The sequence below is a fragment of the Ochotona princeps genome, chromosome 10 (assembly GCF_030435755.1).
Source record: "Ochotona princeps isolate mOchPri1 chromosome 10, mOchPri1.hap1, whole genome shotgun sequence".
In the NCBI taxonomy this organism is placed as follows: Eukaryota; Metazoa; Chordata; class Mammalia; order Lagomorpha; family Ochotonidae; genus Ochotona; species Ochotona princeps.
In genome coordinates this window covers 12,526,454-12,543,733 of record NC_080841.1, presented here as the reverse complement: position 1 = coordinate 12,543,733, position 17,280 = coordinate 12,526,454, and the positions used below count along the sequence as shown (strand labels likewise).

Genomic DNA, 17,280 nt, shown 5'->3' with positions numbered 1-17,280 from the left:
TTAAAACACCTTGAGCAGATAAAGAGCTAAGCTTGTTAGACACGGACTAGATAGAATGTGGTAAACAAAGGTAAATAGCAGCGTAAAATGACATGGAACAAAAGGTATCTAATATCCACAAGGCACCCAATACTTTTTATAACAAAGTAAAACTGCATGAGTAAATGAACACTACACATTTATGAACATCTAATATCATGAGCCCTTAATTCAGTCACTGATTGATGATGCCCATTCTTGTCAACATGTCCTCTACCCAAGGAATATGAAAGTCGTGGCAAATCCTCAGGCTTCCTGCCAAGCTGCAGCCCGTGTCTCTGACAGAGGTCATCTAGGTGTCACTGTGAGCCTCCTGGCTGGAATCTCTCCTCTGGTGACTGCACCATCAACAGGGCCATCAGAGAGAGCCACAAGGACACCATTTACCACCAGCTTCAGAGCAGCCCTTCCTCCTCCCTGCCTGGTTGCTACTCTAAGAACACTAACTCATGCCATCTCTTTTTAATTTTTTAAAATTTATTTATTTTTTTTTAAAGATTTCATTGTTATTAAAAAGCCGGATATACAGAGAGGAGGAGAGACAGAGAGAAAGATCTTCTGTCCGATGTTTCACTCCCCAAGTGAGCCGCAACGGGCTGGTGCACGCCGATCAGTGCCAGGAACCAGGAACCTCCTCCGGGTCTCCCACGCAGGTGCAGAGTCCCAAAGCATTGGGCCGTCCTCGACTGCTTTCCCAGGCCACAAGCAGGGAGCTGGATGGGAAGTGGAGCTGCTGGGATCAGAACCGGGGCCCATATGGGATCCCGGTGCGTTCAAGGCGAGGACTTTAGCCGCCAGGCCACGCCGCCGGGCCCAAAATTTATTTATTTTTATAGCAAAGTCAGGTATAGGGAGGATGAGAAACAGAGAGGAAAATCTTCCGTCTGATGATTCACTCCCCAAGTAAAAGCAATGGCCAGTGCTGTGTCGGTCCAAAACCAAGAGCCAGGAACTTTCTCCAGGTCTCCCACACGGGTGCAAGGTCCCAAGGCTTTGAGCCGTCCTAGACTGTTTACCCAGGTCAGAGGCAGGGAGCTGGATGGGACATAGAGCCGCCGGGATTAGAACCGGTGCCCATATGGGATCCTGGCGCATTCAAGGTGAGGACTTTAGCCACTAGGCCACCACACCAGGTCCCATGCCATCTCTTCCTATCTGCTTCTCACTCAATTTAATAGGGGCTGTTGTTCAGGTTAAGCCTCCGCCAGCGATGTGGGGATACCAGTCCATGTCTGCTGTTCTATTTCCTATCCAGCTTCCTGCTAATGCACCTTGGAAAACAGTGGAAGATGTCCAAGTGCTTGGACTCCAATACCTACATGGGAGACCCAGAAGACGCTCCAGGATCCTGGACTCAGCCAGGCTCAGCCATCGGCCGCTGCAGCCATTTGGGGAGTAAACCATCAAATGCAGGTTATGTCTTTTTCTCTAACAATGACTTTCAAACAAACAATTCTTTTTAAAGACTTATTTATTTTTATTAGAAATTCAGATTTACAGAGAGGAGAGAAAGAGAGGAAGATTTTACATCCATTGCTTCACTCCCCAAGTGCCACAATAGTCAAAGCTGAATCAATCTGAAGTCAGGAGCCAGGAGCTTCTTCTAGGTCTCCTGCATGGGTGCAGGGTCCCAAGCTTTGGGCCATCCCTGATTACTTTCCTAGGCTACAAGCAGGAAATTGGATGGGAAGTAGAGCAGCCAGGATATAAACTGTTGCCCACATTAGATCCTGGTATGTGCAAGGTTAGGATCTAGTCACTGAGCCACGATGCTGGGCCCGCAAACAAGTAAGTCTTTAAAAGGGAGAGTAGCCTATGCAAAATGTCACAAAACAAATATTCTGAGGGGAGGAGGTGGCTATTACAGTGGTTTAACACGTTAATCCTCCACCTTGCAGCCCCAGTATCCCATACGGGAACCAGTTCTAGTCCCAGGTGCTCCACTTGCAATCCAACTTCCTGTTTATAGCCTGGGACAGCAGCAGAGGATGGCTGAAGTACTTGAGCCCCTGTACCTACATGGGAGACTCGGAAGAAGCTCCTGGCTCTTGGCTTTCGATCAGCTCAGCTCTGGCTATAAAGACCATTTGGATAGTGAACCACAAATGGAAGATTTCTGTTTTTCATTCTCTCTGTGAATCCGTCTTTTGAGTGGAAATAAACATTTCTTTCGAAAAAAAAAATACTCTGGTTTCTTTAACAAAATAATCACATTATGAGCAAGATGAAATAAGATGGAGAGTATTTACATTAACATTAAAAAAAAACCTTAAAGAGACATTGATTGGTTGCCAAGTATCACCACTATCTGTATCCTGATTGGAACAAATGAACTATAAAATATGCCTACCAATTATCATTTGATACTTTCTCTTTAATAGCACAGCTTAATTTTCCTCCCTTTAGGTATGCACTGGATATTGTACCTTGCTGCCAATGAACAGAATATAGAGGGAGTGGCAATGATTTCCAAGACATGTGAAGAAAGGCATCATTGGCCTTCTACTTACCATCCTCAATGTGCTTTTCCCCAGGCTTACGAGGCTCAACACTGTGCTAATTTTCTTTGCTGCTCTGCGGTTATTCCAGGCCTGGCTCCTTTGCTGGCTGGCTTTTGACACTGACTCTCCCTCAAGACTGGCAGTACTTTCTTATTGCCAGCTACATCTGTTGTCTCTTAGATCAAAGCTTCAGACAGGGATTTTCAAGGACCAATGCACACAACACCATTTTAGACTGTCCTCAAATTCAATGCTGTTTTCCCCCAAGCTCTCATACACTTACTCACAATCTGAGTATTTCCTAAGATCTCATCTTTCATTCCACATATTCAAAGGATCAAGCAGTCTCAACCCTTCCTCTATATGCACTGCCATCATCGAAACTAAAGCTGCCATCACCTCTCACTTGGACCATAGTAACTCCCCAACTGATTTTCCAATTCATGACATTTAGTCCAACCCAACCCATTTCCTATTCTAAGATCCTTCTTTAAACTGTGGTAAAACAAACACAGCATAAAATTTACCATTTTAACATGTATTCCAAGAGATCTCTTTTTTTTTTAAAGATTTATTCATTTTTATTGCAGCCAGATATACACAGAGGAGGAGAGACAGAGAGGAAGATCTTCCATCTGATGATTCACTCCCCAAGTGAGCCGCAACGGGCCGACGCGCGCCGATCTGAAGCCAGGAACCTGGAACCTCTTCTGGGTCTCCCATGCGGGTGCAGGGTCCCAATGCATTGGGCCATCCTCAACTGCTTTCCCAGGCCACAAGCAGGGAGCTGGATGGGAAGTAGAGCTGCTGGGATTAGAACCGGCGGCCATATGGGATCCCGGGGCTTTCAAGGCGAGGACTTTAGCCGCCAGGCCACGCCGCCGGGCCCCCCAAGAGATCTCTTAACAAGTCTGCGGTACATAGTGGCAAGCATGGGAACCGGGGTAGGGGGCAGGTATGGTGAGAGTTATGGGGAGTCGCCAGAACTAGGCTGCAGTTCCCACTGGTTTGCGTGGGGGCCAAGTATGAAGTGGGCAGGATCGGGCTGGACTGCAACACCCATCGGTTCACATGGAAGACAGGACTGGAAACAGAACTGACCCAGCAACTGCAATGACCAGCAAGTGCATCAGCTGATTGGGGCGACGGACTGTACTGGAACCTGTACTGGCAAGCACACACAAGAATCAGGTCTGGGATCACCTCAGATAAAGTTTCTTTGGAGATCCCTCCAACTGAACTGCTGATCTCAGAACCCCAACCATGAAGACACTATGGCAAACAGTGGATTCTGAATAGATTTCATGGTGCTTGGAATGGCGAGATTGGCAGCAATTCAGAACTATTGAACTATGACAACTGCTTGAGCAGGACCCTCGGAGCATGCCCCATATCAGAGACCTGGGATGGGTGGGAGGCTGGGTGAGGCTAATCTGTTTCTCCCCTGACCCGAGATACAGGGGGAAAAATTATATTAGTATGAAAACAATGGTCTTACCCACTTTCCTGTAACTCTTGACCCTTTGTACCCTAATCAACTATATAAGATTATTAAAAAACAAACAAACAAAAAAACCAAAAAACTTCTGATGAGGTTTCCCTGCCTAGAACAGAAACAAACCATCTACTCCAAAGCTGTCTTTCACTGAAGACAAATGTCTTCAATATTTCAAATGTTCTTTCCTCCAATAGTATAAAGTACTTAATACCTCTAATATTTCAATTTCAGAGATAGAAAATGATCTGTGTGGGAGGTCTGGGAATGGGGGGACATGGGAGCTTGACAGTAACTTTATAAGATTACACACAGGGGGGCCCGGCACGGTGGCCTAGCGGCTAAAGTGCTCTCCTTGAATGCGCCCCAGGATCCCATATGGTTACCAGTTCTAATCCGGGAGGCCCTGCTTCCCATCCAGCTCCCTGCTCGTGGCCTGGGAAAGCAGTCGAGGATGATCCAAAGACATGGAACCCTGGATCCACTTGGGAGACCCAGAAGAGGCTCCTGGCTCCTGGGTTCGGATTGGCGCAGCACAAGCCATTGCGTTCACTTGGGGAGTGAATCATCGGACGGAAGATGTTCCTCTCTGTCTCTCCTCCTCTCTGTATATCAGACTTTGCAATAAAAATAAATTTTAAAAAAAATCTTAAAAAAAAAAAGATTACACACAGGGGCTGGCATGTTGGCTCAACTAGCTAATCCTCCACCTCCAAGTTCAGGTATCCAATAGGGGTGCTGGTTCGTGTCCCAGTTGCTGCACTTCTCATCGAAGTTTCCTGCATGTTGCTTGGGAAAGCAATGGAAGATGTCCAAACCCTTGGGACTCCGCACCAGTGTGGGAGATCCAGAGGAGGCTCTTGGCTCCTGGCTTTGGATCAGCTCAGTTTAGGCTACTGCTGCCACTTGGGAAGTAACCTAAAGGATTGAAGATCTTTCTATCTGTCTCTCCTTCTCTATAAATCTGCTTTTCCAATAAGTCAATAAATCTTAATTTTAAAAAACACATACATTCAAGGTCCTGAATTACATGAAAAATGGAGCAGAGAGATGAACACTTGTTTCAGATAGCTGCCATGTCTTTGTAACAAGAGAATAAAAACAAGTTCTGAACATTCCTGGCCCTCAGACTCCAGAGTGCAACTGAGGCTCATGCCCCTCTACCGCCACACTCCCAGACTTTGGTTTTAAGTTTGCAGTGAGAAATAGGTTAATAAAAAGAAATATTTGAAATAATAACAGATAAAATTCCAATCCACAACAGGGAAACAGACTACCTAAGAGAAGTTCTAAGTGTAAAACAGATTTCAACGCTTTGCAATTACGTTTCTTCTGAACAACTTACAGTAGCAAGTGAGTATTTACTACCAGGAATATATTGCAAATGGAAAAACTTAGATAGAATGCTTCAGGAATATGTTCCAGAAAGGGAGGGAATAAGCAGCAGCAGAATTGCTTTGTAGGCTTAACCTTTATGGCCAACAGTCAACGCTCAAAAAGAAAAGGAAAAAGTATCGTGAGGCTTAGGGAGGGAAACTTTTCAACATGACAAATGAAACGATACCACCTCAGCTAAAGGGTTTGTCACTCTGCAGATACCATGATTTCTAAGTTACCAATACAGGTTCATGGTCCAGTACATGCAGAAAGCTAGATGCACTGAGGCAGAGAAAGGCCCTGGAAGGACACATGAGTGTGGCATATACTTCCTATATATATACTTTCATATACTTCTGCATCAACCAATCAAATCTGAATAAGCTTGTTGAAAAAAAAATCAATTTAAATTTTTCCAAAAAATTTTAAAGCTGACATATGAAAGTTTGTCATACCTGTTTTTTTCAATTCTTTGGCCTTTTTAAACTATACAAAGTATAATACAAGAAGCAAAAATACAAACTTTGGTATCACAAAGGATTAGATTTTAATTTTGGTTCCATCACTAACAAGCTAACCTTGTTTTGTCATTTACCAAAAAAGACCGACTGTCAAACTTCCTAAATTCTTATTTTTGATTTATATATATCCAGGAAATAAGATGTCTTATAATTAATATACACTTTGACATACAAAAACCTTCTAAATAAGGGTATATTTTACAATGTTAACTGTGCTGATTCTCAAGCTTGGACCTTTTAGCTCCCCAGGGACATTTTCTGTTGCTGTCACAGCTGCAGTAGGAATAGGGTAGAAAATACCCCTGGCATCTAGTGCCCGGTGACAAGAAGCCTGATAAAATGCACTGGGCAGCCTCCAGCAACAAATTATCTGGCCAGTAGTTCTGTGGTCAGGGAAACCAAGCTTTACTCCCAGAAGAAGAAAAAAAGAACACCGCCTACTTAATACAGTTGTTCTCATAACTTGAAGAAACAATGAATATAAAATGCTCAAAATAGTAATTAGCAAAGTACACACCCAGTAAATTAGCAATCGTTTTTAAATAATGTGTGTTTAATTGATTTATCAACTAAATAAACACCAAATTCCTTAACCCGACCTTTCACATAATTATGTCCCAATTTGTCTTTCAAGCTGATCTCCCACTACTTCACTGTATAAACCCTTCCAGTCAATCCAGCCTGTGTTGTTTCATTAACACTACCTGGGTTTCCCAACTCCCTGGCTGTCCATGGAACATGTCCCTCCTCTGCAATGCCTGCTGCCCATATGCCTGACTCTCTTTATGGTCTACCTGATTTATTTCTTTTTAATAAAAATTTATTTTATTTGGAAGTCAGAGTTACAGAAAAAGAGAGATTTTCCATCTGCTGGTTCACTTCCCAAATAGCACCAATAGCCAGAGCTGGGCTGGTCTGAAGCTGGGAGCCAGGGTTTGCATGTGGGTAAAGGGGCCCAAGGGCTTGGGGTCATCCTCACTGCTTTCCCAGGCCAGTAGCAAGTGGCTGAATCAGAAGTGAAGCAGGGCCCAGCAGCATGGCCTAGCGGCTAAAGTCCTCGCCTCGAACACACCAGGATCCCATATGGGCACTGGTTCTAATCCCGGTGGCTCCGCTTTCCATCTAGCTCTCTGCCTGTGGCCTGGGAAAGCAGTCAAGGACGGCCCTTGGGACCCTGCATCCGCATGGGAGACCCGAAGAGGTTCCAGGTTCCTGGCTTCAGATCGGCGCAGCACCAGCCGTTGCGGCTCACTTGGGGAGTGAATCATCAGACGGAAGATCTTCCTCTCTGTCTCTCCTCCTCTGTATATCTGACTTTGCAATAAAAAATAAATAAATCTTAATATATATAAAAAAAGAAGTGAAGCAACCAGGACATGAACAGGCACCACATGGGATTGCAGCACTGCAGAGAGAGGATTAGCTTAGTATGCCACCTCCAATTTCTTGGTCGTGGCATGTGAAATAAGGGTATGTTGTCATTTATATGGTATGATTCAGTGAAGCATTATTTATAACTATGCTAAATGATATGATATTCATGTAATTTTTGTACTCTATTTTAGCTATCACAAGAGAAAACATGTAATATTTGTCTTTTTGGGTTTGACTTATTTCACTAGCATAATGTTCTCCAATTGCACTCATTTTATTGAAAATGTCAGGATTTCAATTTTTCATACCAATATCCCATCATGTATATATAGCACATTTTCTTTATCCAGTCATCAGCTGATGGATAATCACATGGTTCTATATCTTATCTAGTGTGACTTGAGTTTCTATAAACATGGCAGTACAGGTTCCTCTCTCAAATACTGCTTTCATTTCCTTCAGTTATATTCCCAGGAGTGGGACAGCTGGTCTAGGGTCCACCTTAAATACCACCTCCAGTGCCGAGCTCTTCCTCAAAACCTGCTAAGCTGAAAGGGACCTTTCACCCTCATGCACCGCTGCCCACCTTCCCAGCTCCCCCTCGGAATGTCACTGCTGCAGCAACACTGCTTTTAGCTCCTGAACTCTGCCACAGTTCACACTTGTCAGGCCTCCTACTACAGTGTAACTCCTAAAGGCATTGTTTGAGTCACAGCAATGGACTGCTCATTACACGGCTCTCCTGGGTGTTAGCCGGGCTGCTCTCTCCTAATTCCCCAACTTCCTCTGACTGCTCCTGCTCACCACAATGTTCTTTGCTGGCCAACCCCCATGCAAGTAGCCATGGCTCTAGATCCCTTCTGGAATTTCTTCTCTCCCTCTACAGTTCATCTACTTTCAGTTTCAGTTATGCCGTTAAAACAGATTACCAAATTATTTATTCTAGCCTCTACTTCTCAATCATATTGCAGACTTAAGATTTACAGCTACCTATATCATTGTTTTTCTCAAACAAGATGTTAAGCTAAGCGGATCAGGATTTCCAAGAACAAAGTGGCCTTCCCACTCCAGCTCACTGTGGTCTCTCATCTACCAAGGCATCAACCAATCCCCTAGTCACTAGCCTCAAGATCATCCTCTGGGGAACCTCACGTGATCTGCATCGTCTTACACTCTATCCCTTACAACACCCCAAATTCAGCCAGTTGGAAATCTTAGCAACTTCTGTAATTGCTACCCTACAGAACAGTGAGAGAGCACAGGCTGAAGTCAGATTCACCAGGTTCAGATCCCAGCTCCTTTAGCTGGGGGCGCTAATGAGTTTCCAAACCTCCAGGCCTCACTTTTCTCATCAGTAAAACTGGAGTGACTAAAGGCTTCTGTCTCTTTAGGACTGTCTCAACTGTTTCGACTGTCACGAGGACTAAAAACAATACGTATGAAATGCTTGAACACCGAAAATGCCCAGTGAAGAGCAACAGTTCCATCACGACTTCATCTTTCTTCTGGCACTCCTCATCTCTTGCCTAGACTCCTGCCACAGAGTTCCAAACTGGGATCTCTGCCGAGTCTCTCTTAACCATAACTCTACCCATTGCTCTCTCCATTTTCACACATGTCTTGTCAGACCTCACATAGGATTTTTGACAAGATCTGTTGGGATATGCCAAGAAATAGAACAAGATATGTTTCTAGTAGTATTTTTTTCAAATTCGTCTGCATAAACTTATTCATCTGATTAAAATTGTACCTACTGGGGCTAGCCCAGTGACACAGCAGGTTAAGCCACTACTTGGAACCCATATCTCCTATCTGAGTGAAGTTAGGAGACCTGGCTCCTCAACTTCCAACTCAGCTATGGCCAATGCACCTGAGACTCAACACTTCATGGTCCAGGTACCATCCACATGGGGGGCAGACACAGTTCCTGACTCAGGTTCAGTGTGGCCCAGTCCTGGCTATAGGCGACATCTGGGGAGGAAACTACAGAGGTGGAAGAACACATTTGTGTGTGCATTCTCTCTCACTCTAACAGGTGAATAAATATTTTTTAAATAAACTGTCTGCATTCTTTCACAAAGTAACATGCTAACATCTAAGCTATTTTTAATATTTTTAGTGTAAAGAGAAGCCTTAAAAGAAGTGACTCAAGCAAGACTTCACATTAATACTCCGTAACTGAGCTGGGCGCTTATAGCCTAGTGGGTAAAGTCCTCACTTTGCACACGCCAGGATCCCACATGAGCACTGTTTCATGTCCCAGTTGCCCACTTCCCTTCCAGCTCCCTGCTTGTGGCCTGGGAATGCAGTGGAGGATGGCCTAAAACCTTGGGACCCTGCACCCATGTGGGAGACCCGGAAGAGGCTCCTGGCTCTTGGCTTTAGATCGGGTCAGCTCTGGCCATTAGGACCACTTGGGGAGTAACCCAATAGATGGAAGATCTTCCTCTCTGTCTCTGCTTCTCTCTGTAAATCTGACTTTCCAATAAAAACAAAATAAATCTTAAAAAAAAAATCCTCTATAACTGTTTTGCAAGCGTTTATAATGCCAGTACTTTATTTTTTAATGGCTCAATTACTTCATTATATGCCCACAATTGATTTCTAGATGTCATTTGCTAAGACTTTTCCATCATATGGCCCTATTACTGACTTTATTTTCAATGCCAAAAGTTAGAAAGTTCCTATCAGAAAAGTGTGTCTGCAAATTCTGTATCATTAAGAAAGAAGATTTTTAGTAAATCAAACTTGAAATTGGTCTTTTTGAATAACTGATATGCTCTACTAAGCTTTTAGACAACAGTGTTTGTGGCAAATGGGGAATATTCACATCAAAAAATTAAAATCTTACTTTTGGCTATTAACTTTTACCACATTTGTTTTGAAAGATTGTTGACAAGCAGTAAACAAAATACACAAACATAATATTCTTCTCAGTGTATTAATTTCTTATGAAGTCAATCTTTTAGAGTCTTATAAACTTGCTTTTCATGCCCCCTTGAAATGGTATCCTTATCCATTCCAACTAATACCAAGGCAAAAGTTAAGTACCAACAATATTCATCTAAACCACCTGCAACAGAGTTTAGAGCAGCCTATTCAGAAAGCAAGAAAAAAAAAAAAAAGAAAGAAAAAAGGCTTTAGGGCCCATGCTATGACCAGTTCAAGTCCCTGCTGTTCTACTTCCAATCCAGCTCCCTGATAATGGCCTGGTGGGGCATGTGATGGCCCAAGTGTGTGAGTGAGTGAGGGGCTCCCTGACACCCGTGAAGGAGACTAGGATGAAGTTCCTGGCTTGCGCCGGGCCCGACCAGCTACCGCAGCCATCTGCAGAACAAACCAGCAGACAGAGGATAGCTGTCACTCCTGTTCTCTGTGTAACTCAACTTTTCAAATAATTTTTATAAACATTTATTTATTTTTATTGGAAAATCAGATATACAGAGAGGAGGAGACAGACAGATCGTCTGTCCAATGATTCACTCCCCAAGTGGCTGCAACGACCTGGAGCTGTGCCGATCCGAAGCCAGGAGTCAGGAACTTCTTCAGGGTCTCCCACATGTGTGCAGGTCCCAAGGATTTGGGCCGTCCTCAATTGCTTTCCCAGGCCTCAAGCAGGGAGCTGGATGGGAAGCAGGGCTGCTGGGATTAGAACTAGTGCCCATATGGGATCCCAGAGTGTGCAAGGTGAGGACTTTAGCCACTAGGCCACCATGCTGGGCCCTAAATTTAAACGTTTTCAAAAGATTTATTTTATTTTTATTTGAAAGACAGAATTTCTCTATTTATTGGTTCACTCTCCTAAAAGCTGCCATAGCATGAGCTAACTGAGCCAAAGGCAGGAGACTGGGGCCTTCTCTGGTTGTCCCATGTGGGTGAAGGGGCCAAGAACTTGGGCCAGCCTCACTGCTTTCCCAGGCTGCAAGCAAGGAGCTGAATAGGAAAGCAGTCAGCCAGGATACAAACCAGTGCCCATACACAATGCCGGGGTGGAAGTTGAGCCTACTATATCCTATGACACTGCACCCCCTCCCCAAATAAATTTTTAAAAATCTCTCTTACAAAAAAAAAGGCTTCAGTAAGTATTAAAGCATTATGTGCCAAAAAGATTTTAATGCACATTGCAGGCACATTTTCCACACTTGCAGATGGAAAGTACTGTGCAGAATGACACAGTAAAAGAGTCTGAAAACAAGCTGGCAGGAAGAAGCCCCAGAGGCCAGAGGTTTACTCTTGTGAAAACTAATCTGTGTGTCCCCTCATTTGTACAGTTCCTGAGGAATGAATGAAGTAACAAATCTAACAAGTATGTGCCCCCTCACCTCACACCTTACTCCTTAGGTCTGCTCTCTAATGGACACCTCTCCGCCTCTTCCCAGCAATCTGACAGCAGGAAGCTGTAACACCTCTGAGCGCTGGTTGGCGTGTTTTTTAAAATGGGAAGCACGCTACCTATCCCAGTTGCTGTGAACCCCAAGCATACAACAACACGAAGCATCTAGCAGAGTGCCTGGCCAATGACAGATTCCACTGACACTACGCCCCTTTCACTTCCTTTCTCCTTCAAATGTGTTTAATGTACCTCGTCCAGTGGTCCTGAAGCTAGCAACTTCCCTGACACACATCCAGAAAGTAGGCCATTTTCTGGCTGGCTGTCTTTATGCAAGCCAGCAGAATTTTGACATGTGTACTCTAGGTGTCCTCTCAGTTTTAAATGGAAAAAAGAAAATTTCTCTGTGCCTTCTATTTTGTAATGTTACTTCTCACGTAGGTTACTATATAAATTTCCATCTCTCTCTTTTTTTTTAAGATTACTTAAATGCCCTTCATTTACCTTCCAGAGAGAGATTAGCTTCAGTATATGGCTCAAGTTAAAACCAAAATACATCTATTGTTCTCACTGGTTGTATCACTGGTGTCAGAAAATCAAAAGGAAAAAAACCAAAGTGCTTCCTCCCATGTTTTTCTGGACACTTAGCTCCAAAAAAGCATTTACAATTTGTTTTTTTCAAAAGGACTTACTATATTTTGTCTGATGCCAGTTCAATCTGAGAATTCAAAATTAAACAAAAATCACATCTGTGTGAAATTTTCCCCCAAAAATAATTCAACTCATTTTCCAAGCACTGAAATTCATCTAGTACTTAACATGTGGCCAGCACTGAAAACATTCATCTGTGTATGAAGCAGCAAAACTGAACTAAATAATTTAGCCACACACATTGGATGTCAGCAGTCTTCCATAAATATGTAAAGCAACATGTGAAGGAAAGTTGCAAATGCTAAAGCTTCTCAACAAAGAGTTTCTGCATCCAATATCCATTCAGTGCTGAACACAACTCTTACAAAATGAGTCTTCGAAGTTACCAGGCTAAATTACAGGGGCATCTTCGCAGGGAAGCAGCTCTACATTTTCTCCCCATTCCGGAACACGGGCTCCTCAGGCTAAGGTCTCAGTGCAGCGGCCCGGTCCTGTTTTTTCTGTAGGCCTGGGCATCGCAGGGAGTGTTGACACACCACTGCACTATAAAAGGTGTGTGGCGACAGCCCCCTTCCCCTAAAAAGAAATGCCCAAGGCAGGGAGTTATTTCTCTTCCTTTCTGATGATAACATACATGGGGGGGAAAGCAAGAAGCCTGTGATCCCACCGAAACAGTGCCCGCGGTCACCAAACCCAGCACCGCTTTAGTCAGCCCCCGAACTGCTAGGGCGGCCCAACACAGGCTTCCAGAACGCCCAGGGATTTCAGCAACAGGCCAGCTTCCAGTGCCGGCCAAGCCGGAACAGCGGCCATCGCTGCAAATGTCAAAATCCATGCCCGCTGAAGGAGCCCACTCAGATTTCTCCGTGGTATAGTCACAGTTCAGAGCGAGGGGGAAACGGGGGTAGCACGAGAAAAATGCCACGACTGAAAAATCACTCTACGTAAAAGCACGATAGCTCTCGCGAAACACCCTCGGGCTGCCCGACAAAAGGAATCGGGCCGGAGCCCACCTGATCAGTCAAGCAAATGTCGACCCAACCTGCCCTCCCTTTCTCCATTGCTTCCAATCATCTCCCTGAACCTGTTCGAGAAGACATGCATGGGGGGGCAGGCTGGGGGGCAACACCGCGGATCGGGAACAAAAAATCAGGTTGTGCACATGCTGAGGAGGAAGAGGGAAGCCCACACTGACCTGTCCCATAGGCTTTGGCCACCAGCCAGGCCAGATTGCAGGCGATTTTGGCCCTGGAGAAATCATAGTGGTCAAAGGGCTTGATGGCTGGAACAATGAACGTCTTCCTCAGCTCCCGGGAGTCTGCAGCATCCCCCATCTTTGCCGGCCGCGGCTCCTCGGGCTGTCCCGGCTCCCACCTTTCACATGGTGTGGCCGCGCCGCCGCAGGGATCGGGGCGCTCAGACCATCGGGGCCGGGGCGAGGCCGCCCGGCCGCCGCCGCCGCCGCTCGCGAGCCTGCCGCCGCCCGCGGGAGCCGCCGCCGCTCCCCGGCATAGGAATGTGGCGGCGCCGCGGCCGTCCGTCCGTCCGAGCCCCACGCCCCGCGAGCGCGCGTGTGTGAGCGAGGCCGCCTCCCCTTTGTCTCCGTCGAGTCACACGGGCTTGGGGGAGGGTGCAGGCTTGGATGGGCCCGGAATTTTCAGGGAGGGGAGCTGTGTGTGTCTGGGAGGGGGGGAGAGTCCTTAACAATCACGTTGTGGGAAATGTCCCCGCCATCGCCGTGCCCGCAAGCCCTGGCCTCCCTCTTCCCTGACCTCGGAACGGAGCGAGCCCTCAGGCCGCGCGGGGACCGAGGAAGGCCCTCCCGGCGCAACCCGGCCGCGGCCCGCGGGAGACGAGGCCGAGGAAAACGTCAAAAAAAAAAAAAAAAAGAAAAAGAAAAAAAATCACTGCGGCTCCCAGGCCGCCCGCGGCCCGTCGCCTCCTCAGCGCTGCCCTCCGTCGCCGCCGCTGCGCCGCCTCCCGGCTCTTCCTCCCTGCTGACGGCCAAGGCGGAGGCCCGTGAGACGCCGCAAATCCCCAGCCCTCAGCTCCTGCCTTATCTGTTACGTCCTTGTAATATTTTCCCCCTCCGCGCGTCGGCCGCCCAGCCGCTCCCCCTCAGCCGCCCGCCGCCGCCGCGCTGCGGTTTTCCGGCTGCGGCACTGGCTGGAAAGAGCAGAAGCGACCACTGCGCATGCGCCCTGGCGCGTCCCGGCCCCGCCCGCTGTCGCCGCCGCGAGCCGCCCCGCCGCCGGGGCGCACTGAGCATGCGCGGCCTCGTTCTGGCTGGCGCCGGGGCTTGTGAGTGGCTGCGTTTCAAGCAAGCGGCGGGAGCGGCGCTCGGGTGGACAGCGCCCGAGTCTTCGCGTTGGAAGAGGAAAGGGAAGGGAGGGAGGAACGAGGGGGAAGGCTGGCCGAGGGTTTCCTGTTGTAACGACGCGGTGGCTGTTGTCAGTGCCTGTGGTGTGGCTCACACTCTGCTGCGACCTGGACCTGCACGCAGTCCTGTGGAGCCCTCGCAGTGACCCTGAGGCGTGGTGGGGGGTCTTCTCTGGTCGACCCACGAAATTATGGAGAGGTGAGGAGATTTGAGTCACACACGGGCTTATCTGGGACGGGATCAGTGGCTCTCCGAGCCGATGCTCGTTTCTTGACACCCAAAATCCTTTTTAAACTGCATGCCTTCCACTTAAACTTCAATCCTGGAACGACCGACCCATTGCCTCAAGGGGGAAAAAATATTTTGCAAAGTAAACTCACACTCTTCGTGACCCGGCGTCCACAAGGTTTTGTGGCTTTGTCAATCTGGTCTGCATAATCCCCACTGAACTCGAACTCCCGTGGCTTGTGCCCTGCTGTCCACCTGGTGTGAACTACCTCACAGGAAGGCACCTCTTCCAGGAAGCCCTCCCTGACAGCTGCTGAAGACTTCCCAGTCAGGGCTATTATGCTGGTGGGGTCGCTGGTGCTCCCAGGGCACTCTCCCCTCCCATCCCACCCCCAATGGCAGTCATTACTGATCAGTCATTGATGACATAATGGATGGCAGGTCTCTATTTGCTCAGTGTTGGGGGTCCAAGGATAACTAACCATTGTTAACAATGAACTGATTTCATGTGCTAATTCCTAATAGCTCATTTTAGCACATTTTCTAGTTTTTTATGTCTTTGTAATTTTAATCAGAAAGCCCTGTATTCATTTTATAGATGAGAAAACAGAAGCTCAGAGAAAAGTTCAATGGCCCCAAACCCCCTGTCTGCCAGGAAAGGCAGAACCAAGCTTGAAATGTGGCACTGTCACACTTAGGCTGGCAAGCGCTAGTTTGCTTCTATTCTCTGATCTCTAGAAGGGCATTTCCACCCGCAGGCTCCGATTCTGATTAACCCCTCCCTGAACCTGGTAGGGCAGATAAAGGCCTTGCTAACCGTGTGGGACAGAGAAAGAACGTATGTGACAATGACATGCTGCAATGTGGTTGGGATGATATTTTTTTTTTCTGTAATTAATAGTGTTTTCCTCATGGGCAGCGCTGCTTGCTAGATCACACAGGAATAGTAAGATTAGCTTAAGGAAGAGTCCACAAAGCATATTCATATGATAATTTGCATATACACTCTACCAAATAGGAATCGTTCTAATCTGCTGGTTCTAGCTGCAGGGCTGAGGATTCTGGGGTTTAAGTGACAGGGCCAGGGTCTCATGACTGACTCACCCAAGTCTGGCTTCCAGTTCCATCACAAATCTGGCTCCTGTCTTCCAGCACCTTCCCCTGGGCCTGCTCCCTCAATGGAGTGTGGAGGCTGACATGTCCGCACCTTAATAAACATATCAGCAAAATGGTAAGTGCCGTAAGAGAGAGTGCAGAGAACACACGTGCAGAACTCTGCTGCGCGTGGTGTGGTCAAGTACAACCTCAGCTGGATTCTTGAGCACACAAAGCAAATTCGGAGAAACCTGTGACCTAGAGAGGTGGAAGAGCTACTAAGAATCTGTGAGCCACGTCCAGGTTCCCTTGCCTAATCACCTTTATATGCCCATGCCCTAGCACAATGTGTGCTAGCTAAGTGCTTGTTGAATGTCAGTGAAAGAGATTTCAACCTAAATAAACAAGATGAGGAAGAGAAGGGGACAGAGGTAAGGACCATTGCCCAACTTCTTTTGGGTGGCGGTGCCTTAGGGAGGATGGTGTTCCTGTGACTGACTGGGAAGGAGCAGGTTCAAGAAAGGAGGATGGAGAACATAACCACCAATGTGCAGCTTTTAGTCTCTGTGAGGCTGGGAAATGCCTCGGGGTCCTCGGTAAACACCTGAGCACAAAAGAGGGATTCCTTTTCAGGGAGACAGTCGCTGTGGGAGTGCTCTTGGGGACAGCTTCAGAATGATCCTTTTCCAACGGAGGCCTCTGTGGGATATCACTGCCAGGAAGGAATGTTCTCCCCAGCCTCTTTAAGGCGTCAAAGTTTGTGGGAGACAAAAACAAGGCCTGTGATCCTGTCTGCCTGGGTGTCCCAACCAGGCGGCCACTTCTCATGCACAGGGAGAAAACTTGGGGATCCTATGGTCTGCACAGCCCAGCTCCCCTTCTTTGTTGCATTGTTTCTCTGTAGGTAGAAACCCTGACACTTCCTCTGTAGACCTCTTCACTGTATCCCCTCAAATGCAAAGAAATTCTAAACCAGTGAGCCCCACCTTAAGTCCTCATCTTGCTTATTTAAATACAAAGTCTGTATGCGTAGCCTTTCAGTTGGTTGCCCAACAGCAGCAAATATGGAGGACTTGTAGGGGCCAGGCCCTGTTCTGTGTCTATGACCTACTCAAATCACTACAGCCCTGTTAATATTCTCACTAGGTACATTGGACCAGCAAAGGGCAAAGGACTTATGTTGCTTTGAATGTCAAGGAACTAGAGAAAGAAAACTTTGAGTCCACCAGGTTGAGGAAGTGAGGGGGAATAGTGCTTTAGCTAACTGACAACAGTAAGAGGTCAAGTTA

At 46.8% G+C, this 17,280-nt stretch overlaps 2 protein-coding genes across 3 annotated transcripts in view; one reads left to right on the top strand and one right to left on the bottom strand.

Moving 5' to 3' along the window:
• Positions 1–13,672, bottom strand: part of CAMSAP2 (calmodulin regulated spectrin associated protein family member 2) — a 101,749-nt gene extending 88,077 nt beyond the window's left edge. For both annotated transcript variants that reach the window (XM_058668982.1, XM_058668983.1), the window contains exon 1: positions 13,484–13,672. In XM_058668982.1, the coding sequence (XP_058524965.1) occupies positions 13,484–13,622 (139 nt within the window). In that variant the 5' untranslated portion in view covers positions 13,623–13,672. The remainder of the gene's footprint in view (positions 1–13,483) is intronic.
• A 1,014-nt stretch (positions 13,673–14,686) lies between these two features.
• DDX59 (DEAD-box helicase 59) overlaps positions 14,687–17,280 on the top strand; it is an 83,565-nt gene continuing 80,971 nt past the window's right edge. The window contains exon 1 of the mRNA XM_058668979.1: positions 14,687–14,866. The gene's annotated coding sequence lies outside the window, so the exon portion shown is untranslated. The remainder of the gene's footprint in view (positions 14,867–17,280) is intronic.